Source organism: Solea senegalensis, linkage group LG15, assembly GCF_019176455.1.
Source record: "Solea senegalensis isolate Sse05_10M linkage group LG15, IFAPA_SoseM_1, whole genome shotgun sequence".
NCBI lineage: Eukaryota > Metazoa > Chordata > Actinopteri > Pleuronectiformes > Soleidae > Solea > Solea senegalensis.
The window spans coordinates 10,654,949-10,680,297 of record NC_058035.1 but is presented as its reverse complement, the minus strand read 5'-3'; the positions used below and the strand labels follow the sequence as shown (position 1 = coordinate 10,680,297).

The window sequence follows — 25,349 nt, the reverse complement described above, 5'->3', positions numbered from 1 at the left end:
ATAAACTGTCCTAATGGAAGACTGCACAAAAGAACCCTCCCAAAAAAGTGAGCGTTAAACATGTTATAAGTTGAATGTAGGACACGTCCAGATGTCAAGAACTCAAATTGTCTCTTTTTATTGATACAGTTATTGCACAGGAAGTTCTTGACAGATAGAGGCCACCCGTAAATATTCAAAATATTAGGTCAAGGTTGCTTATGAACTATTCAACAAGATATCATAAGCCCTAAAGATAGCAGACATTTCTTGGCATGTTATCAGATGGGTCACATCATTTCTGCTTGGATAATAATTACTGCCCATAAGGAATAGCTTTATTAAGAATAAGCACTAAAACCTAATGATATTTTGGAAAATGCAAGAGCAAGAGAACTCCTGAAAAGTTTGATCGACTTGGAAAAAGTGGAATAAGAAGCGAGAGACAAGTCTGAGAAAAGTTAATGCCAACGTATTCAGACAGAATCACTAGCACTTGTTTGCTAGCATTGCCGTAGCGGAGGTAAGTGAGTGACCATCAGTGAGGAAGTTTAATGCAGGTATTTTATTTTTGACCAAAGTGTCTACATTGTCATTTACTTCATATCATATTCCTGAAAAGTTATTGACTTAAAATACCATCACCCAGTATCTTCAAGCAACAAAGAGACAAATATCCTGAAATAAAAATGACTCTCACACCACACATCAAAAATAAACACATATCAGTTTCACCTTTTGGTGTCAAACAGTTTGATTTGTTCGCCAATTTCTTTTTTTTTCAATGTAATGCGCAAAATATACGTGTGTGTGTGTCTGAACACACAATAAACTTCCCTGTGATTTTACTGCATTACCTGTTGTATAGTCCGTGAGACTAGGGTACTGAGGATTTTTCAAGTGTGTGATATGTCCGTGTGTATGTGCAGTGCAGAAAGCACAAGACTCTCCGAGTCACATTGGCACCACCGGTCTGTTAAATACAGTTCAGACATGGTCTGGGCAGGCAAATGTCTCAAACTCTGGAGTCTACTTAGGCAAAAAGCAGCATCGGCATGTCTTCCCTCAGTAAGGCCCGACATGCCACGTTTGGCTTAAGTGCAGTTACCTGGCAACTACAACCTGCATGTAGGATTGTTTTAGACTGTTTCACATGAAATACACAGATTTGTAAACAATTAGAATCAAAGTCAGTGTCATTCAGTCCTGACGTTTGGGACCCCAGTCAAAATTCTACCGAGCCAATCAGGGAACAGACTGATAACAGACTCGATTTAACCATCTGGCAGGAAAGAAAACAGCAGCGCACTCGGTCCCAAAGACCAGGAGTGAAAAGCACTGACGCGGCTCACAAGTGTGTGGTAACACAGCTCCTATTCACAAGTTAGTTTTCCATAGGTTAGGGCTTTGTACTGCTCACAACAACCAGATACTTAAATCTGTGGTGAAAAAGCCTAAATAAAAAGGCAGCATTAATATGTTAACATGTATCCTGTGTGTATATATCCCTCCCCAGCAAATCTGTTTCATCCTCATGGGATTATTACTCAATATTCTTATAAGTAAGGTTTAAAGGATAAGTCTGACGATACTATCAACCTTCTCAATCGTCTCGATCCTGAATGCAAGTCACGGCTGAAAACAGCTCCACGCTAATCCTCTCTACTCCTGTTTGAGTGACAGTTGTTAAAAGCTACCATGCCTCGTATTGTTGTTGACAGAATTAAAAAAATATTCAACACAATCAAACTTATCCTTTAAGTTAAAGTGGGCAGAGACAACATTATATATATAAAAAACAGACCACAACCACTCCTTAATAAAAAGATTTTGTTCTAAAATTCACAAGTTGTATTCATTCAATAAAAATAAACTTGAATAACTTCCCCAATTTGAGCTACTCCAAATTCATTCTCAAGCAGTGTGGTGCGTGTGTCGTGTAGAAACAGCCCTTATGCATTTACAACATCTGCCAGGGTGAAACTTTGCTTGTATTCGTACAGGTGTAAACACATAAGCACACTGTACTGTTTTGTTTTTGTTTTTTTATCGTCTGTATTCTGAAGACGCAGGTCATGTGGAGAGTCTCTCTCTCGCTGTAGGATTGTCTATAAGAGGAACAGTTACATTATGCATATTAGTGTTGAGCTCCCTGAACACAACAGGCGAACTGAAGCAGATCAGCGTGCGCTCGGTACATATTAGCATCGAGATTCCCTTCCACATTTGGCACCGAAAAATAAAGTGGGGGGGAAGTGTTGCAGGGGTAGTGACAGTAGAGCCGCACTATCCGACAGACAAACACAAATACACACTTCTCTGTGAGGAAGCTTTTTTTTCTGGGGGGAAAAGTACTGAAGAAGTTCCATGTGTGGGAAGTTGTTTAAAAGACTCAATGACTCATGCTATCTACTGTGGGAGGTAGATGGACTTGATTATTGTACAAGACTGATAGCCGTCGTCTTGCAAGTCACTTTAAAAAAGACTCTCAAAGTGGGAGAGAGTGCAGCGGGTCGAAGAAGAGAGTGCCAAGCATTAAAACCAATCAAAGAGAACCTCTCACAAGTGTAATACCACAACACTGTGGTACCCAATATTCTCTCCTTGCAATAACCCCAATGTAGTAATGTTAGTCTTTTCCATATACTGTGCACAATAGTTGCATAAAGACCTATCATAGACAGACATGGTGGTGGTTTCAGGACCAAATGAGAACTTCAGGAGGTACAACCGCAATTCCAACAAGTTGAGACTCATAAATAAAAACAAAATGCTGTCATCTGTAAATCCTTTTTTGACCCAAATTCAATTCAGCAGTACAATGACAAGATATTTAATGTTCAAACTCAAGAGGCTCGTTGTTTTTTGAGAAAGTAACTTGGCACCTGCGATATTTTGGAATAAGGGCAACAAAACACTGAGAAAATTGTGGATGTTGCTCAAAAAAAAAGGACAAATAGGTAAAGTGATAGTATCACGATCAAGAGGAATCCTCGAAAAAAATAAATCATTAAAAGCAAAGTTTGCATTGGCAAATTGTCCAACAGTTTAAGAAATACATTTCTCATGCAACTGCAAATAATGTAGGCATGATTCTATCAGGGGACATGGGTTTGAGAACATGTCACAATAGTCAATAAACATGGTTTGTGACTGCAATACGTGGCAAGACTCTACCATCTAAGCTGGCCTGCATAAACATGGAAGACTGTTCTATGGTCTGTTCAGTTGTTTATGGAAATCACAGGCATGTTGTTGGGATTTACTTTGCAAAGTTAAAAGACAGGATATTCCTGTGAGAAATGTTAGAACATTGTGGCTTTTTTGTAAGAGAAAGAGGAAACAAGACTGCTATCTAGTCCTGTACATGTTTGGTGCATTATAAAGCACAAATTATGAAGACAGTAACAGACCTTGGAATCACTGAAATCAAATTTCAAGCTAGAAAGGGAAATAATTCCCTTTCAAAACATCAACAGTTAGTTTCCTCTTTTGCCAAATGCAGAACGATATTTAAAAACATCTTTAAAAGGTGACGTAAATCAAGCTCAATGATACCCATCTCAGTTATTCTTAACGTGTTGCAGGCATCGAGATCAGAAAGAGCACATATTTGCACAAAACAATAACGCTTATGAAAATGAACATTAAATATCTTGATTGTATTGAACTTTTTTATGGGCGAAAAGGTAAGTCATTGCATTCTGCAGTTGTTTCTGTTTTACACAAAGTCGCAACGTTTTTTGTTTTTTTTTGGAATGTGGGTTGTGCAAAATCATGACCATCTCATCCTCTTCACACCTGGAGCAGAAGGTTCACATTTGTTTCTTCGGGGAGCTCTGCTGAGTTCAACATCCTCAACAAAGAGGCTAGCGTTCAAGACCTTTGGCTGAAGTTCATGTCTCTTCCTGTGCTTAAGATTTGAAGTCTATGATTATCATAGGCTGATTGGATTCCTAGAGAGGCTAGAAAGAAGAGAAAGGGGTCAACAGGTGTCGGTAATTCCTGTCTCGCATAATCATTGTCTGTAAAGGTTAAAATATCCCAGGACATGAAAAAATCTTGTGGTGTCCACGGAAGTCATAGACGGGATATTTGGTCAGTAATGACTTTCATTTGAACAGTAAATCCAATACAACTCTAAAATAAAAAAAAAAAAAATCAGTCCCAGATTCAGTTGGGAAACCCCAGTGTCCTGTTTGACATTCAGTAGCATCAGCCATGGGAGGAGAAGATGGGCCTGCTGATGTTGCTGTTGGTGGTCATGGCTGCCAATTCCCACCTGGAAAACAAAAATGGAAGAATCACAAATTTTGAATTGCATTGTAGTTGAATATATATATAAACTTTATCTTCCACATGAGAGTCGCAGGGGGAGTTGTGACACTCTCAGCTGACATAGGGCGATAGGCGGGATCGCACACCCTGGACAGTTTGCCAGTCCATCACAGGGACACATACAGAGACAAACAACAACCCACTCTCACATAGCCCGTGGCAGCCCGTGGCCAAGTGGAAAGGGAACTTGGCTTGTAACCGGAAGTCACCACCAGGTCAAAAAGGCTGGGGTACCACTGATGGGAGCAATGGGGGTACCCAACCCCGATTGCTACTCAGTGTGGCAGCCCACTGCTCCTAATTCTAGGATGGGTCAAATGCAGAGAAACAATTTCCCTATTTCCCCTTAATAAAGTGTATATATTCTATATATATGGTCAATATAGAGTGTCCAATTAACCTAATCCCCCCCATATCACTGAATCTGAACATGCAGAAAAAGGGCTGCTGCAAAGGCAAGAGTGCTAACCACTTCACCCACCGTGTGGCCCTGTATAAACTTTATTAAAAAATAAAAATGTGTTGCATTGTGAATCACTTATTCATGTGACATTTGCTTTCACCCCTTGTTCCCCCTCGTCTGAGTAAAGGTGTACGACGTGGACAAGGTTGAGAGGACGCCCCGCAGTAACACGAGAACTAGGAGCAGGGGCTGACAACAGGGTCTAGTGCTGACCTGATGACAGGTCAGAGGTTGAGCTCCAGATTGTTATCACTGGCTCTGGTTTCACACTCACTCCCTCTCAATTGCTTTGTTCACTTTATTTGTGTTGTTGTGCGCGTGTGTGTGTTTAAGAGGAGAGATTGGCACTGGAGCTGGAGATGCCAGTGAGGGGCAGAGGGAGTATTGTGACCCCACTGAAAACCCTCCAAGGGTTAGAAACACTAAAGTGGGGAGTGTGCAAGGTGGCAGTGGCGGTGCGGGAGAAACGAGAGGCTATGAGGGGTAATTAGTATCAAGTTCCTGGAGGGGGGAAAAACACTTAAGTGTAACCCCACTGTTTGCTTGACAAAGTCTATTCATTAAAGTTTTTTGAGCATTTGGTTTATACATGAAGTACACCAATTACAGTGGAAACAATTCAGTGATTTTAGATGAATGTGAACATCCAATTATAAAACACAAGTATAAACATTTTACCTCAATATTGACACACTCTTAGTTTTGAAGTCAGCTTGAATTCTATAACCTTTCCAACATGCCACGGTGGTTTTGTTGAACTTTAACATTAAATTATTCATAAAACACATTTGTCAAAGTGAAGGGAATGGTGTAGTATTATTTTTATTTTATCTGCCAAGTTTCTATCAAAAATATACAACATGTTTTTTCACACCTATCTTCTAAGGTGGTAGCTTCGCTAAATCACTGAAGTGTATTTTTATGATTTCACCAATCTTTTTTTAACAATTTTTGCACATGGATAAGCAGCAACAACATTGAGCGCATGAACATGCCAGTCCTGTGACAAAACTGCACTAGTGTTTAATGCTTGACTGACCTGATATCATGTGGGAGTCCCGACTGTTCCAGACTGTACTGAATAACAGCTATTTTGCATAATGTCTTCAAATTAGGGCCTGAAAAAAAGAGAAAAAGTCACAGATTATTGACATGAGGTCACATCTGCTCTCCATTACATTGTCAAAATGTTTGTTTCAACAGAATATATATTATGCGAGGATGTGCACAACATTACATTACATTACATTATGTAATGTAATGGCCAGTCAGGGAGGGACACTAGGACACTACTAATATTTCTAATACTAATGACAAACTTCCTCTCATTTCCTATCACCGTCATAGTTGTTCCACCATATGGCTGGTGATAAACACTGTGAAGGCAGGGGATGCCACTGGGATGCCACTGGGTACTGCCAGTCCCATACAGTCCCAGTGTAAACCCACCCACACAAAACCTAACTGTGACCTGACAGCATGGCAGACTACTCCCGTACATGGAGGATATGGCTATATTTAGAAATCTCAGAAACGGAAGTGCCCCACGTGATAACACAAAGGCCAAGGCCACGCTCACTAGACCAGGTGAGAAATAAATGAGGGTGTATATTTGGACTACAACATTTACAAAGGAAACCACCATATAAATTATACATGAAGGCAAGATGCCTGAAAAGACTGGGCTGATATAGGGTGACTTATGGAACAGGAATACTTACTGAAGTCTAAGATATACAGGTCAGAATGATCCATGAGATTAAATTCATCACCCATTCCTTGCTCTGGGCATGGACTGTAAAAAAGAACAAAACAACGTTTTGAGGTTCGAGATGCCTACACAAATACAATAAAACAGTTTTTCGTACTTCATGCAGAAAGATCCTAAAAGCATATTGTCTGTTTTCATAAATACAAGGCACACAACTTCCTGGGGCTGTTTTGGTATCTTTCTTTGATCAAAAAGGTTCATAATCAGGTAGCCACAGCTTGTTCTTAAAAACAACAGCACTGCTCAAATAGCACTCAGCTTTCTCTCTCTCTTATCATAGACTGGCATGATTTAAGCTCACAGGAAGTTGAAGACTGCGGTGAGACGGCAGGCTGGACTGTGCTGATAATCGCCCCAGACCTGTGCAGCCTTTGATACCACTGCACATCTGTTTCCTGCCACAGCAGAGAACACGCACACACGCACGCACACACACACACACACCTGTGACACACCTGGTGAGAAAAGTGCTGTAATGACCGAGAGACACAACATACTGTATTCAAAGCACATCTTTGCAGTGCATAAAGACATTAAGAGTTTTAAACTGCCCAGAGGACAGTTTCAACCAAACAGGTGCCTTCCCTGAGCACTTTAGGGTCTATGAATATCTAATGTGTAGAGTTACTGAGGTATATGGCTGCCTGATTTTGGAGACTTCAGGCCAGTGTAACAAAATGTCCAACAAAGACACCATTTTTAACTTTTCCTTCAAACACTTTCCGATTCTTGCCTGAACACTATTTACACTTTCTGCGACTCATTCTTGTCCTCCCATCAATCTCCACTCCTCTTTCCTGCCGTCATCTCTATCGCGTCTCCCTTATGCAGCGTGTTCAGGATGTTGTAAGGGTTTTACGTTGCTAATCTTCCCTAAACAAACAGTGTGGTAGCTTAAAGCAGCCAGGAGAGGTGCAGAGCACGAGTGCTGTCGTCCCAGGGGGCCAGCTGGGGAAGTCATTACGTTCCCCCCCCCAGGAGGTGATCCACCCAGACTTACGGCATGAGTCTTTATCAGACTACCTTCAATCATCCAAATCCCCGATCCCACCCCCATCATCATCGTCATCATCATTAGGGCTGAAAAGATTAATCCATCAATCAATTATGAATCAATTACCAAATGAATCATCACCTATTTTGACAATTGATTTTTCCATTGTTTCTGGTTTCTTTGCCCCATTTAACAAAGAAATGATTGAGTACATCATCACAGTGAGGATTGTGAAAGACACAACATTCTTCAACATTTCTGACATTTTGTGGACCAAACAACAAATCCAGAATATAATCAACAGATTAACTGATGATGAAAATATTCATCATCATCATCCTCCATTGTTGGCTATAATATTACTGTGATGAATAAAATGGTTTCTAATTCTGGCTCGTTTCAATATCAACAGGTATAATGAATACAATTATAGTGCTGAAAGTGATTGATTGGAATAAATTAGAGTAAACACAGTTATTCTTCAAAACAACCATAAGGATGTCTTGTTAAAACGATGAACACTGGTCATTGACTTTCTTGGTGGCACTGAACCTTGTCCAGACGATACTACAATAAGCCAACAGCCGGCAGCTGGACGCCACTACACCATCATCAAGCATCTGTGGCTGATAATGTCTGGTAGTTTGTTGCTTAGGTTATGCTCTTGTCATAAGTGGCTCTAGTTGGCCCTATTCAACTGCAAGTTCACAAATTTAGCATCTTGAATATTTCCACCATCATCATCAAAAGGAAAAAAGAAAAAAGAAATCATACATTACCAGTAAACAGTACATTTGTGAAGGCAAAACTCTAACATCAACAGACTGTGTTCATAAAAAAAAGTTATGTTATGTGCTTTATCTAAAGCACACACTGAGGTAGCTGTCAACTACTGTGCAAGCTCACATGGAGAAAGGCTATAGGCCTTGGAGGCTAATGTGTGAAAGGGTGCAGATAAGAGGATGCTTTAACAGAAGCAACAAGAGAGATGAAGATTGCCTTCTCTGGGAGAAGGCTTTCTCGCATGCTCATGGATAATGACGGCCTGGGTGTGAAATTCAGCAGAACATTACAGAATGATAATGTTTACTGGTCTAGGCAAAAAAAGTGAGAAGCTCAGGGGGAACAAGGGGTGGTAAGAAGTGTCTAATGGAGTGGCAGTATTTGGAAGTGGGGGGAAATCACAGAGCGCGACTTTATGCTACGTCTTCCTGTTTGATGAGTCACTTTGTTACTCGATCAGCAAAGTATCACTATGTGTGAAAGTTCTCCTCCCCCTACGACAGCAGCAGCAGTCCCCAGTCTGAGTCGCTCCCCCACTAAAACAACATTGGTTGCTATTTCAAACAACACTCAATGAGGGTGTCTAATCACCCAATTGCCAGTCCTTTCTAGAAATGCACTGCCTGCTTCACCTCATTATCTTCCTCACCAAGGTCTCAATGTGGCAGAAGAAAGAGCTGAACTACTGTCCTAAAACTAATGAGGGAGCACGACGGAGCCTGGGAACACTCCTGACTCTCTGAAGTATCCAGGGGTTTAACTGCCCACAAATTCTGCTAATGGCTTTCAGAAACGATACAAAGAAAGTGACGAGAAAAAGACATGAGTTGGAGGGAACGCAACCATTGACACCTTTCCTTTGTAAGTGTCTTCTCCAAGTCTGTTTTCAGCAGCTTCATTGGCCATATCCTCATTCTTCAGTGATACGATCTGCATCCTTTTCCTTTCTGTACCACCTATTGAACTTTCTGAACCATCTAGCTCACAGGAACTCATCACACACAACAACTTCCTTCGGAGTGCCTTATCAGGACAGCCAGACATACATTCAATTATTTCAGCAAGTCTTTGGATTTGAGTGAAACTACAGGAAAACTGCTGGGAACAAGTAGTGATTCTAACAGACAGCAGCTTATAAATGACTGTACATAATTGAACAGATCTCGACTAAAGGGGTGTCTGCATATTAAGACAATTACGGACGCAACCATTTTCAAAATAGTTTATAATAGATTGCAGCTGCAGTGTGGCAAGACTGACAGAACGTTTAACACATTCTTCATTCATGAGAGCAAAGGTAGACTGATTATTCACTTGGACCAATGAAACACGCTGACATTTGCCATTTCTTGTTCTCAGAAACTGGATAAATGTTGCTAAGTCAAACTTTTTTGATGACCTGTTTAATGTTTTTAAATACTTAGTTGACACATTATTTTGCATGAAAATGCAGTATATAATTGCACTGCACGGCAGGCACAAAATGTTGTAGATTGTAGAGACAGACCATTAGTGTTCAATAACTGTTTACTTAAATTAAACAATGTTTAGTCATCATTAAATAGTTAGATTTTAGCAGACGGAGGAAAATCAGTTAAATATGAGCCAAAACAATCAGCATCAATTACCGGCCATAGGCTGCACTGATTTCTAAAAATCTGTATCAGCATCAGCCATAGAAAGACAGCTGTCGACCCCTACATGAGAGCATTACTTTGTTTCAGTTGTAGATGTATGTGCAGCCATGCAATCATTGAAAACCTACTGATATAACTACAATTATTTGGTTATAACATAAATTTGTTTGCTCTATATTTACTGGTTAAAAACCTGATTAGAGGGTTACACTGCTACTCATACCAAGCAATGTTGGAGGTAAACTTTCTTAAAAAAAGAGAAAAGAAAATCGAACACATTTTGTTATCACAGTTTGATAGTTTCCCGTCCTTTTTTTTCTCCGTTGACTTAATCTCTACCGTCTCACCTGAAGCAATCTGTAACCCCCTCCTGGGCCGTGGCTGGATTAAGCCTGTAGTTGCCCAGACCTAAGCCCCATGCAGAGGGTGAGACATGCACAGCTGGCTCCCCAAAGAGACGCCTGACTTCAGATTAGGCAGGAGATGCCAGGATCTAGTGAAACATGCATCTCAGATTACAACTCGAGGGGGGGAACAACCATAGTTGGACAATTTGGGAACAAAACTTAACAAGTCTCAAGTAAATACAAATGTATTCCCTTTCATCACAGGAGGAAAATACCAAGTCTTTAAATGCCTTTAAATGGTTAAACATTGACTAATGGCCACAGGTGGTTAATATACAGGGACGGTCTTGTATGGCTGTCAAATGCTTTTCTATAATTGGTAGATTAACTTTGGGAGAATAATCTAGTTCTTCTATTGCCCAAACTTTATCAGCAGCCTAAAAAAACTTGGAGTCAAGGTCGGCCACCAGGAGACACTCAGCAGGAGATACTGATGCACGCTACAGTAGCTACAGATCATAGCTACATGATCTGTACATGTTTGGATATGGTTCATGCCCTCCATTTCAAAACAGTTTAGAGCTACAATTGTAGCTGTTGTTGCCTCCCCCCTGTCGTTTACCATGTGTATCTGTAAATCATTTGGCTTGGTTTGTGTTGTTGGTCATTTTCACTTGTTGACATTGTCAGACTTTGTTCAACAGAACGGCCTTAAAACCACCACATTGCGATGACAGCAAGTAAATCAGAAGCTGAACTATTCAGATTAAGGCATGTCAATGTACATGGAGAACTGCATCACATATGCTGCCTGTTTATTTGAGCTGCCGTGCAACACTCACCCCTATGACACCTCAACGTATACAGCCTGTTAGCAGGTTAAGGAGGGTTAAGATGCAGATATAATACTACAAATGAGCTAGTCTTTGAAGAGTAAATCACAGTATTGCTGTGCAGCCCCAAGGTCTTGTCCCGCCACGTGCGGGATGCCCCGTATCCTGTTGGGGTCATCTCAACTGTTTGACAGGTTTTATCTCAGCCGTACAAAACACACACACACGCTCACAGACAATTAATAAAGGAAACTTCTGCAGCATACCCTTTGACACTGAAGGCCAAACGGCAACATGTGTGTGGCATCAAAATCTATGGTGTGTTGATAGGTATGTCTCCATGAAGCAATTTTCCACAGTGGCAGATTTAATATAGCACAGGCTGCAGTAGAGTGCATAAGAAAAGGTAGATATTTACATTTAACATAAGAACAAATGAAATGATAAAGCACGGGTTGCCATACAGTACCAAACCAGGTAATATAATGAATGTTTTTGAATGAGCGCTGCCTTAGTTCCATCTTGTGTTTAGTCTAACATTTGAACTGTCATGTTCATCAGTGATAAGAAGCCACATGTTAACCCAGCAGGGCTATCATACCAGCAACCCTTTCAGCCATTGATAAGGTGCAAAATGGCTTGGTTAATGATATCAAGGCACCGGACTTTTGACCTTCTAGATCAGGTAAACAAAATCACAAGACTCTGCAAAAGCTCTCAAGCTCAACAACTCGCTGTTTTGAAATGACTAGTCAAATTCCACACAGATTAAATATCACGGAGAGATTCTGGTGGATTTAACAAGGGTTCTGTGCTGGGATGTTTTGACTACCAGTGTGATTACCTGCCATGTGGTCTCTCTCTTAGCAACCACACTCCAACAACTGCTGGGAGTTTCACATTAACACTAAAACAGACTCATCTATACTGAAATTTACATACAAAATAAATAAATGGAAGTGTATCAACAATCAACGTACTCTTGAATTCAGTATTTGTACTAAACCAGAGAAATTAGCATAAATGTGAAAAAAATAAATGCACCATGAAACTCTGCATACTGCCAAATGGAACACACGTGTGTAAGCTGGCAAAACAGAGTGAGCATGTGCGTGTATGTGCGCACCACTCTGACGTCAGCTTGACAATAGAAGCCGTGAGTCATGTCATGCAAATACATCCAGACACATGCAAACACACACAAATGACACACAACACAGAAATGGAGAAAATTAGTGTCCCACTGTTCTCTCTGCTCAGTATAGAAACTCAGCAGCTTCTATAATTATGCTGATACTCTAAACTGTTATAGAAAAGGTTAACAAATCCTAACCACCAGCTTTTGAAAGGGACAGCACAAAACTGAATCCCCTGGCTTAATTCAACCTACATTGACAGCCACCAAGGGCTAAGAGAAGCAGAAAGATACTTCATTCAAAAATCATAATTATAATATCATAATTTCAGACTGCGGAGGTATGAATACCTGTGGTGTGATGGAGTACACATTGTCACGTCCACATAGACTAAGGGCCACAAACAGATTTCTCTTTGGTGTCTGCTCCCAGCATGCCAATCTGTCATGTCCTTGTTCACATCCTGCCCCTTCGTGCTCGAAATGCATCCCATTTTAGCCAAATCTGATCTTGTCATAAGCAATTATGCACGGAGTGTGATGACTGCCAACAATGACAACATAAGCTTAGCAGGCAATCATCAACGTGGCACTGTCTTCATGTGCAGTTTAACTTTAGCTGTGCTCAGTTTCTCCGAAGGTGAGAAAAGGTTGTGCAAATTGCACTGGTAACTGCTAGGTGAAGGTCAGTGCAGGTGGGATTAGTCATGCACGGGTCGTCCTTCGTGGGGCCGTGAGCAAGTCTCAGTAAATGAGTGTAGCAGAGGTGCTGAGGGTATATCAAATTGCACTCCGTGAGAAAGAATGCCCCTTTAGGTCATAAATCAGTGGCAGAGCAGAATTTCGCGCCTTTCTGCAACTCAGCAGGCCTGTTTATACTGATGCAAGTGGCACTCGATAAGACTGCCACTAATGTCCAGTCTGTCATTCACACAAACACAGCTGATTTAAACTAAAATAAATGCATATGTGTACAAAAGAAAAACGTAAATTACAAAAATAGAGATCAAGGTTCTCAGTGCAAACATAATCTTACACTAATTAAGTTATAATTAATGTTTTACAGACACCACTCGCTATATATTCTCGCAATATTGCAATGTTGATGTTTGCGTTACAAATGTGCGACACCTAATGGTCAGGTCCAGTTCAGCGTGTAACCCTTTGAAAGCAGAGGGCACTTGGACTTAATAGTTTTATTGTCCTTCACTAAAGTGATAAATTAATTTCCTGAAGGTAAAATAAATATCATCAACTGGGAATAAATATCAACAGAGGGGTTCTGTTTTAGATCAATTTGAAAGCACAACTAACCCAGGAAAACGAGATGAGGGCCATAAATTTCAACACAATTTCCTTGGCAGACCCACCAAAATGAGGAGCCACACAAAAAAAACACAAGCAAAGTGTCCAGCAAATAATTCACGACAGCCTGTGCAAGCATTAGTCAATTGCACTGGGACAGACACCAATAAATTTTACCCCTGTTAAATACCCTCTTGTTGTTAGGTCATGCAAAAATAAACACAGAAGACAAGGCAATGGCTGGTTTCAAATCAAAGATTCACATTAGCATAAAATGGAAAAAAATAACACTTGTTCAGTCTATTCTTAAATAAGTGTAAATCATGACCCAGGTTAAAATATCAACTGAACTTTAATAGAAAAATGTTCAAGTAAAGAATGGAAAGCAAACGTGTGAGATTAAAAGCCTCTTGGAGTGTTTGTGTGTCTTTAGTATGTGTGTGTCTGTGCTTATGGGAGTTCCTGTGTGTAAGAGGCTTAACTGTGCTCTTATAAACAACAAACATACAATTCTGTTCAAGAGTACCTGTGTGGCCAACTTTCTCAGAGCCTGCAAGGATCACACCCTAATTTGTACAGTAACAGGAAACAATATCTTAGCAGAGTTAGACGAACAGTGGATTTGCTGTAAAATAAAACCCTACACTTCAGCATAATGAAGAAAAAGGTCAGCGGGTGCGCAATTTCCTATAAAAAATGTAATCATAGAAAATCTGCCCTAATGCTGAAACAGGATGTAGGAGATACTTTGTGGTGTTTGATTTCTTCCTCTGTTCACCCCGTACCCTCAATCATCTCAGTGGCCCTGATGACAACTCCCCTTCTCCTGCCCTATCTGCTCCCAACAGGAAATCATGACTCCTTAAAACCCATCCTGGACTAATCCTGGAGAGAAGCCAAACAATGCACAGCAATCTTGAAAAATAAGCTTCATCTTAAGCACATATTCTATTCTAAAGCAAGGACTTTTACTCTCGACTGATGCCAAGTGCTTGCTCATTGTGTGAACTGTAGGGTTTCTCATTCTCTTTATACTGTTGTAAGATCTTAGCCTTCTATGTCAAGTGCCTTTAGATACTGTATTATAGGATTTGGCAACATACAAGTAAAACAGATTTTCCCAGCTCAATAATATTTAACTTTAAACACCATGGACCTCTATTTATGGTCAGCAGATTGTGTTTCTCAAAACTGTCATCTGAATATATTCATTGTTTATTTAAGTATGTGCAGTTGAGAGGAAAGCACCTTACTGTCAGTGTCTGAGATATCCCTAAAACTCCTGTGCGGAATTATCATAATATATTTTCCAACAGTTAGAAAAATAATCATCATTTAAACGGCAATACTGCGGCTGTATGATGGATTAGTAAAGATTAACACTTGTGTATTGGGTTGTGTACCTTCCCATGATGTGGTAGCAATTGGAGCAATAGAAAACTAACTCAACGGCAGCCAGAGGTATTGAGGACTTGAAGCTGTGTAGACGTGGTGGAGCTGAAAGATCTCTTATCCACAGTCTCCCCATCTTCACTATCAGGTTAGCCCAGTGGGGTTCACCTGATAACAGGAGCCCAGGTCCCGGACTTCTTTGGACCATGCTAATGCCATTAGCTACTTCATTACTCCACTGGCTGCGGCCTTATCACAAACACGTCACAGTGCAGTTGCACCTCACCACCAACCAACCCCCAGCAATGGCTACCGTCTTACGGCTGACCAGGGAGTCATCACAGACTACTGTCTACACGAGCCAGACCCACCATATGAGCAAATGTGCTTCATAAAGATTATGATGCCAAACAATGGAAAGCATTTGTTAAGAAAGGTCTTGTTAACATTTCCACTACCTCTGAGGATAAATGGCTTTTTTTCCTCTTCACTGCAAACCTTTATTTCGACAGTAGCGGCATTTATCACTATAATATGGTCCACAATTCCTCCTTTGGTTTGCCAGTACCAGCCAAATTTACATCTCTTTAAGTGAGGTTTCAGTAATGGTACAGTTGTTATTATTCAATATTATTCAAACAAAGGAGTTAAAACAGAACAAATACATTTCTGAATACTTTTTGTGTCAGATTTCAGTCTCAGCATTAAGTTCAAACAACAGTAGAAAGAGTAGCAGGGGTAGGAGCAGTTGTACTTGTAGGGAAACCAGTAGCCATAGGAGTACTGTTAGTACTTATTGCATAGGATATATCTAAACATTAACAGATATCACATTAGTCACCTTATCAAACATCTTTATATCGTTTACATTATGTTGTTATGATAATTCCACCATTTTACTGCAATAATTGATTTAAAATGTTAGCTGTTCATGTTAGGTTAACAATTTAGTCTCAGTCACAATTCTCTTGATTTTTCATTACTGTTTATGATATTAGTTTCAAACACATATAGCCCAACTCTAAACCTGTATGTTTCCCTGAACACCTGGACAAATAAGCAAGGGTTATCAATAATACCCTGCTGAAATAACTCTAAATCAGAGGTGTTTAAATATGTGATGTATTTACAGTGTGAAATCCTAAATAACATGTTTTATGTTACACAACAAATCTTAAAGTTCATGGAAACTTTTGAAGTGGAGATGCTTAGTAAATTTTCTGGACAAGGCCTGCACAACTTAGACGCTAAAAGCTAATGACACGTATGAGTGGAGTCAATTTCACTGTGCATTTGGCTGCATGGAACTGCTCCGTATAATAAAACAATGGCTGCGCTGGCACATGGTCGTTTTATCATCATATGATGTCAGCTTAGACTTTAATAAATATCCTGTGTGAAGAATAGATGCAGTAGTGTGAAATAAAAAATAATTATGTGGAACAATTCAGCTGGGGGCTTTATAAATGCTGATCCCAATTATAATTGTTTTCCTCTGCAGATTGGTGGACCTGAAAGACACACAGTTGCACTTGGACATGTATATGTATGCTGTGGATTTGCATGAAACTTGTGTATGCTGACATAAACTTGTTTATACTGCAGGTATGCACATAAAGTTTTTCTCAACTTTTTTCTTTGGGTAAAACTGGCAAGATGTGCTCTATTACAAATAAGCAGTTAAGCAGCTATAAGTGAATATACCACATCATTAAAAAAATGGTCATTAGAGCAAGTCTTAAAATGGTCATTTAACAACCAGGATCATTTTTCATTAAAGACAAATATCTTTTCTAGTTGTAATATTTGGCGCCTCACCTTGTTCCTCCAAAGAGGATGATCCGATCTCCCACCATACAACAGCACTGCCGTCTCCGGGGACACGGGCCTTTCCCCCTAGGTTCAACCTTCTTCCAGCAAAAAGCTTCTATTTTGTGTAAATAAAAAAACAAAAATAACATGACAATGTTAGGGTACTGTCTATCAGCTGAAGATCAAGAAATGTTAAGCAATCCAGCAGACTAATGAAACCCTAAACCAGAGGTCTCAAACCACTTAATATAAAATTATAATGAGTCATTTCTGTATGTTTCATAAATAAGTTTATATTGTAAACTATTTATCGTTCCACATCAAAATGAACACAACATGAAATTTTGTGAACTATCATCAGAAATATTACTATTTCAATGTCTTCTTCTCAAAAAGTTAGACTTTTTTCACCTAACCAACCCCCTAGTGACCAAACTAGACATTCAGTGGGCCCTAGGTCATTTGAGTTTGAGACCCCTGCACAATGACGCCAACACTGAAGATTAAAACAGTCATGTCATGGCTACACATGTTTCACAAACCTCTTCTTGCCACTGTAAACCTTTATATTTGCAAACCTTCATCTGAACCCTGAATTTACATTTCAGAAACGGAGACAAATCCTTCCTCCTGTGCACTCTGTGTGATAGCGTCAGAGCTGTCTCAGTTGTTCCAGATAAGTATGAACTGTATAGCCTCAAACTCTCAAAGCCAACAGCATCATAGCATCTCTATAGCAACAGGGCATTCAGATTTAAGTAGATAATTGGGAAAATGAATGAAGTGCTGCCATCTACTGGACTGAAAAGACCGGGTTTGAATGGCAGAAAATCTGGTTTACACATTATGTGCTTTAGTTCGGGTAACTGTTATACAACCTATTGTGTATGTGGCAATTTCTGTAAGACTGTGTATTAAAAAAATTAACTTTAGATGGTTCCAGTGTTGGGTGCTGCTTTCAAAACTGGAAATCAATATATGATATGTGCATGGCATTTTAATGATGAATAAACTCCTGTTGCACCAGCTACATTAATTATTTGTTAGGAACACAAGCTTTCTTCTGGCTGAAATATTTTTAATTATTTCTACATTTTTTGTTTTCTGAGAGTGAGAGTAAGCCAGTAGCACAACAATGGAATGAAATCATAGGGGTATTAGAGGATCATATGCTTGACTCATAATTAGTCAAAGGGGAACTAAGGAGGTTGGGTACCTTGACCTGTCCCAGAATTTGAACAGGCAACCCTTTGGTAACACACCCAATTTCCATCCACTTGGCCTCAGACTATCATTTCAAAAAAATAATGCCCCCCCCAAGACACACCCAAAGTGATAGAAATAAGCAGTGAATCACCTGGACTGAATTTCCAGAGGTCGTTGAAGTGCTGGTCCAGGCGAGCATTATAGCCTCCAAATATGTAAAGCTCTCCATTGTAGCAAACTAAATAAAAAAACAAACATATCATTGGATTAAGATGGAGATCAATGGTATCGGCAGCACCGCAACTGAAACCAATTGGATTTGTTAAATCAGACAAGTCGGTGAAGATCGATAAACTAAAGGGTCACGCTGGAAAATGACTGGTGGTGCACAGTGGAGGGAGATGTGAAAACATGCAGTTTAGTGCTATAAATACTATACAAGAGGAATACTTCACATTTTTAGTTATTACACAGTGCAACACATAAAATGCCTTTGGTTGATTGATACAAAACATTTTGTATCAATTTAAACTGCAACTTCAATGTCCCAGTGGCCATTAGTCAGCTGACTGATACTGCAGTGAGTTGATTACCCTCTCACTCCCTCACTCTATTTTCATAAAATTATTTCCCGACATTTAACATTTTCCTAAACTTAATCTCATCATCATCATCATCATCTGTCACATAATTTACTCTTGGCTGTCAGACAGATCTTCTCAGTTTATTTTCAGCAGCAAAGACGTCACAAGAACTAATTTTCCCACAGCATGAATTTTATTTCCTCTGTGGCAGCACATGTTACATGTTACACCAGTTTTAGGAAACTGTCAGGTTACACTGGACTAACTAAACCCTTTCAGGGCTGATAAGCTCTCAAAGAGTCACCATTATCAGACTTTAAGACACTCACTAGCACAACAAGACAAAATGACCATTTAAACAACGATGCTCTCTCTACATTCAAAAGAACAGACGAGTTGAAATGAATGAACTTGTAATTGTCCAGTACGGAAATGCAGTAACATTCTCTGCTCTGACATGCTGAAGACATGTCAGCAGGACGACACAAAACAAACATGTACTTTTAGTGGGGACATTACATTACATTACATGTCATTTAGCAGACGCTTTTATCCAAAGCAACTAAATGACGCTGTTTGTACGGAATATGAACTTCAGGAATTTTAAATTTAAAACTTTTCTTTTGCATGTTTTGAACAGAACACTTGAGAGGAACTGCTTTCAGTCTTAACACACAATTCACATGTTCTCAGCTACTATTTTGTAACTTACAGTATATAATGTGTGAAGAGGATAATCTCTGCATTTGCTTAACACACATTTAAATAATCAGAACCATATTGGGCAGCACTGGACACAAAAAAATTTAATTTGGAGCTTGTTTTGGTGGACCAAATGCACACAGGGAGGATAATGCCTCAATAAAATTGGCTAAAAGTTAATCACTAAGTTGTTAATTATAGTAATTTTATGGGTGTGTTTCTTACAGGCTGAATGACTCCTACGTCCCTCTGGCAAAGGCTGTGTTGAAGGGGTGCTCATCCAGCAGTTGGTCTCTGTGTCAAACACTTTGATCTTGTTGCAGTAGATCTCATTGTTGGAGTGGAAAGGACCAAATCGGTCAGCTCGACCCCCGAATACAAACATCTTTGTCCCAATGATGGTGGCTGAGTGGAAGTCTCTCCAGCGTGCAGGAGTGCCCTGTGAAAACAAACGCAACAGATGATGCTGTGACTGTAATACATTCCAGTGAAAAGACAGAATAGGACACATAGCAATGGGATTAATGTGCTCTACAGACATTTACTGCATATCTGAATAACCTCAACTGAACCTCATTAATGAGTTTTAGATCCAAACTTTCCAGCACCTCCAAACGTGAATGAATATCGATCAGCGTAAACATTGAAACCAGTTACCATTTGTAATGTTGCAGCTGATCAATATATATACTGCACTACTTTATCTGTAAAGAGGATCTATCCAGCAAATTAAGGCACATAGCACCATCTAGTGGACAAACTAACTTCTTCCTTACAAGAATAACATTCTGCTATTTGGACATTGCAAAGATATTTTTGTGGACAGCGTGTTCAGAATAATAATGCAGCACATAGTACAGTCTATGATTCATAGTGCAGTGAACAGGACATAAAAACACAACAGTGAAATGTGATCCGTGTCCCATGAATAAAACTGTGCTGAACAAAGGCATGCTTCTTGTCTCTTTGCATTAAGCTGGCCTGTAGCCACGCCAAAGCCTTTTACATGCTTTCCTTTCCAGAATGTGCCACCATTGTTTAACACAAATGTATGCAGGCAAGCAGACTCTGCTATTTTAGGAAATGAAATGAATGATGGGGGGAATGGAATCTTGTTTTTGTAAATGAACAATAAATATCTCAATGATCTCAAATCAAATCAAGACATTAACAGGCTTGTTGCATTACCAAACAAAATAAAACAAAGTCCCCTTCTGAGTAAAATCATTCAGTTGGTACTTTTGTTTTCTAAAAGGAAGTTTGAGAGCATGCATACAAGGAGTATTATGCTAGTATTATTGTGTCACAAGTGCAACTAAATCTGTAAGTAGTACACTGTAATCTCCTTGATGGTGTCAGTTAGGGTCTAAAGGTATGTGGTGGAATAACTCCTCCTAGTCTGTCCAAGGGAACAGTGTTTATATTTAAGATGTATTTTACTGGAGTTTATCACATGAGCAGGTTGACTGCATACAAACACAAATGGCATTCCCCACAACAGGAGCGTGTATAATCCTTTGTGAGACTGTTTGTACTTGGCGACAGACCAGGGAAGCTGCACAACATTGCCGTGCCTTTCTATCCAGCCAATCTGAGTGCTGGATGCCAGTGCAGCAGAACTGGCAACCACGGTAATAACAAATAATTTGTTCATCTACAGTGCTTTGAAATGTAACTAAGTATGTTGTCTATTTGTGTGCCTTTGAGTTCACATTGATTTGGACTTCAACATTCTTTTTTGTTTTACTTTTTACTTATTTAAGACTGAACAACTGGTGGTTGAAACTCACCCTGGCATTGATTAATGACCAAACCATGGAGGTGGTGTCCAGCCTGTGGATGTCGTTGGAAAAACAGTCGGCCTGAAAAACAGCACAGATTAATTAAATTGTGTTTTAATGTGCAGACAGCAAGTCACAAAGTGAAGAGTAAGTAAGCAAAACTCACCAGCTGTTCATATCCTCCAAATATATACATTGCCTTCCGCAGGACACAGGCTGAGTGTCCATCCCTTGCCCCTGGAACAGTCCCCGAAATCTTGGGTGTGAACCATCTGTGGGTGTCTAAAAAATAGGAACAGTTAACTCTATGCACTCCTGCAAGGGACCCAACTTCTCATTTTACAGTTTTGATGTAGCAGATGATTCATCTGCAATAGAATGATAACACACATATATAAGCAGGTGTTTCTCTACTTTTTTTGTGTCACGTACGTTATATCAAACAGGTGCATCCTCAAGGAAACAGCCTGAAACTGTCAATTAACATGTGATAGATGCAGGTCTACTTACTGACATCAAAGGCATAGAGCACATTGCAAGCCCCCTCTGTGTCATTGCGCCCACCCCAGAGGTAGATTGTATCATCCAGCAGCACAGCTGTGTGGCCGTACCGCATATACGGCACTTCCCAGGCTCGCTCCTGTCCTCCCGTCCTCACTGGAGGTAACTTCATCCAGCGCAAAGACACTAAAGTAAAAACATTCATGGTACAGGAATATTTATTATTACATTTTTTCCAACAAAAACAATGACAATATTTGCCTGAATGCCAAAATAAATATAACTACAGTAACATACTGGATTACAAATGTACTTTAATTATAATCTGTTTAAAAGAAGAAAAAATGGGGCAGTTTCAAGTGAGAGGTGCAAGAGACTTAAATATTAAACTCAAAATCACGGCCAAGCTCTTATAATTGTCTGAGTTACAGTATAATCACAAATCGTGTATTAGCCAGTTTACTTAAAAAAACTCAAAACCAGCTGTGGTGGTGCCGTTTCAAATTCAATACATTTTTTCACTGTACTGCAATAGCAGTTAGGCACAAGCTGCTTTAGGATGTTAGAAATCCCTTAGGCAGGTGGCTGACAAAGAAAAAATATATATAAAATAGGTTGCATGTGGGGTTACATAAAAAACTGTGTGTGAGAGTTTCACAAACCAGAATGGAAAGCTTAGGGTTTGAACTGTCAGCTGTGCTAAGTTACTGTTATGTGATAAAGGTTCAATGCTCCCTTATCCTTAACCTCTCATTTGAAAACCAGATATTCTCCCACTCTGGCACTGATAAAACACAGGACATGACAGGAGAGTTCTACAGTAGTCATAATGCTATTCAGAACTAAACATTTTTTGTACTAATGTTAATAATACTGCAAATGGATGATTAACCAACATCCCACAAAAGATGCACTCACCATCAAGAGAAACAGTTGAAAAAGATGGGACAAGTATTCATATGCCTAAATTCTCTCAAAAAACTCTATGAGCAAATGAAGCCATAGATTCATATTCACCACCTTACCTGTGTTGAAGACATGCACATCAATCTGACGGAGTGTCTCATAGTCCTCCCCAGAGCAGTAGCCTCCAAAGGAGTACACTTTGTGCCCCACAGCCACAGCAGCATGGTTGACTCTCCGCGGCCCTCCTTCTAGGTGCACCGACCAGCGCAACATTCCACGCGCAAGCACCTCTAAGACTGCAAGTCCTTCGACCACCACTGTGTCGCCCGCTTGGACCCCATCAAACCAACGCCATGGAAACCTGTGATCATGTGAACAAGAAGTAGCACTTAGCACAGGAGATGACAGGGGCAAACTGGGACAAGCAATTGAGAAAAAGAAAAAATCTGAGGGTAACTGTTTGTCCTCTTGGGCTAGCGATACTCAGCTCTGCTGCTGACCGGCTCTCACAAGCCCATGTATTATCTATGCTGGGAGAGTATTTTAAGCGGTGCTTAGACCTACACCTACCACTCTTATTTCTTTCAGTACACTCTTGTCTTTGTGCCCTCCCACTGCAGTACGAGAGTTTTAAATATAGTCATTTTACAAAGTTTCTTCCCATTATGGCAAAACCATACCGATAAAAAATGCTTTATCAACATCATTATGCAACTGCTTCATTTATATGCCAACAATAAAGATCCACATGTAAGACAATGAGGTGCTTCTAATGTAATAAAAAGAGTGAAAATGAAAATGCCATTTGGCTGTTATGGCTTTGCATAACCCGACAGTAATGCAAATCAAAAATGAAAAGTAGGAAGGCTGAAAGAAAGATCTGCAGCTCGGTTGCAAGGCAACTTTGTAATTGAACAATTCCTACAAAAAAACAAAGCACAAATCAACTCATCAAAAACAGGTTAAAAACTGTCTACCCCTTTGTCTCAGATGAATAGCCTGTAAATCATGAAAAACAAATTACCCTCTCTCTTGCTAAACTGCCCCTGCAATTTCTCACTGACCTCCAACCTTTGTTTGCTCTTAAAAATAAACTCCCAGAAGACCATAAACATAGAACTTTCTATTTCAAGCCGACACATCTCTGAGAAGCAGCACAAGCAAGACCGAGGTCACTGGGACTGGGAGTCCTTCAACTTTATTCTAGTCATAGTTATGTTTGTCACTTTTTCCTAGTATTAGAGCAAACCATGAGAGCTCTGATATAGAACAATAACACAAGTGGGTTTCCAGTAGATTTCTCTGTAAGTATTTTTCCTCAGACTGTGTGCTCCCTTTAGGACAGGGACTTCCTTATGAAAGCCAATTCTATACTCTGTTGACACACTTAACATCAGATGACTAGCCATGACAACATATACATAATTGAATATGGTTGACAATATGGCTGCAACAAATTGTTTACTTTATTATTACTAAGTTAATCGTCAACAAATTTGATAATCAATTAATCTGATTTTCAGCTTCTGATTTCATTGATACCCCAAAAAATTAAACCAGATCAATTGAATATAGATGATTTGTGGACAAAACAAGACGTTTAAGGTGTTGTTACTTTGAGGCGTAAGAAAAAACGAGTCACCAATTACAATCAAAAGTTGCAACGAGGACTGCAGTTAATGTTTATTTTCTAATCAATTAACCAGTCAACTGTTTCAGTGATTTTATGTTCTGTCCATAAAATGCCATGATAGAATTTGGTTTGAAATGTTTCCTGAACCTCAAATTGATGACATCCTCGGTGGGGTTTTTTTCCTGCCACAAACCAAAGATGTTAAGTTTACTGTCATACAGGAGAAACATCCATGCATCGTTCCAGCCTTAGAGGCAACGACTAACTGATAAGTCGAGAAACTACCCAACAGATGTAGCAATGGTGACAATAATCATGAGTTGTAGTCTGAATTGACAGACGGGAAAAACCATACACTGAACAACAACAGTCTCATTTGGCCATTTAAACAGTAAACTAGACCCGGTGACATTGAACTGTAACACGGTTCCTACAGTCCAGTTGACGCCTCATACACAAGCTAGTACATGTTAGCTCTCAGTCAGGGACAACATTCAGCTGTAAGTGCAACAAACCAACACCCAGAGTCGACAGTCAACATAAACATTAACAACAACAGCCGTGTATCCGTAGAACGTGCCCCAGCGTCCAGCTGTTCGATAGCAAACTGTTCTTGAGAAGCTTGTGCTAGCTATGCTAAAGCTAATAAGGAGTAGCTACACTGCTTAGCTGTAAGCAAGATAACTAGCAGCAGAATAAAGACGACCCGGTGAGTAAAACAACAAACACACAATGCTCTATCCCCCACCTTTACACAACACACGATAATATCAATAATATCGACAGAGAAACATGGTATCACTACCTTCAAGAAGTCGAGTCGGTGGTAGTGAACTGCTGTTTGGACAAGCAGTGCTAGCTAGTGGTGACTCAAAACGAACGAACCAATCTTTTAGACTCAGCGAGTTCGATACGAGCCGAGTTCAACACCGTTCAGGAATTAGCCATACCCCCTCCTCCAAAGTCCCACCCCGGTCAAAATGTTTAGCCTAAAGTCATTTTATTAAATACATACGATAAATTGAAGAAAAAAACATTTCAATATCACGAGGTAAAACGTCTAATATTATTTCAAACAAAATCTCAGCTGGAACCTGCATCAAGAACGTGTAAAGTTACACTTAAGTTTGGGGTTCACAAATAAGGAATTTGTTTATCTTTTGGCACATTAGCATCAGTATCAGGGCTTTGAACAGAGAGAATCACACCCACATGGACAAAAATCCTCTTGTGTCAGAGGAAGTGGC

At 39.8% G+C, this 25,349-nt stretch overlaps 1 protein-coding gene across 1 annotated transcript; it reads right to left on the bottom strand.

The window, feature by feature from the left end:
• Positions 1-102: 102 nt before the first annotated feature.
• Positions 103-25,015, bottom strand: klhdc3 (kelch domain containing 3). Its single transcript, XM_044045244.1, has 11 exons — positions 24,908-25,015; positions 22,589-22,830; positions 21,573-21,749; positions 21,229-21,344; positions 21,072-21,143; positions 19,507-19,720; positions 18,147-18,233; positions 16,796-16,904; positions 6,502-6,575; positions 5,820-5,898; positions 103-4,261 (listed from the first exon to the last, which is right to left on the bottom strand). Exons 2-11 carry the CDS (start codon positions 22,740-22,742, stop codon positions 4,195-4,197), a joined length of 1,149 nt encoding a protein of 382 aa, XP_043901179.1. The 5' UTR covers positions 22,743-22,830; positions 24,908-25,015; the 3' UTR covers positions 103-4,194.
• Positions 25,016-25,349: the final 334 nt, after the last annotated feature.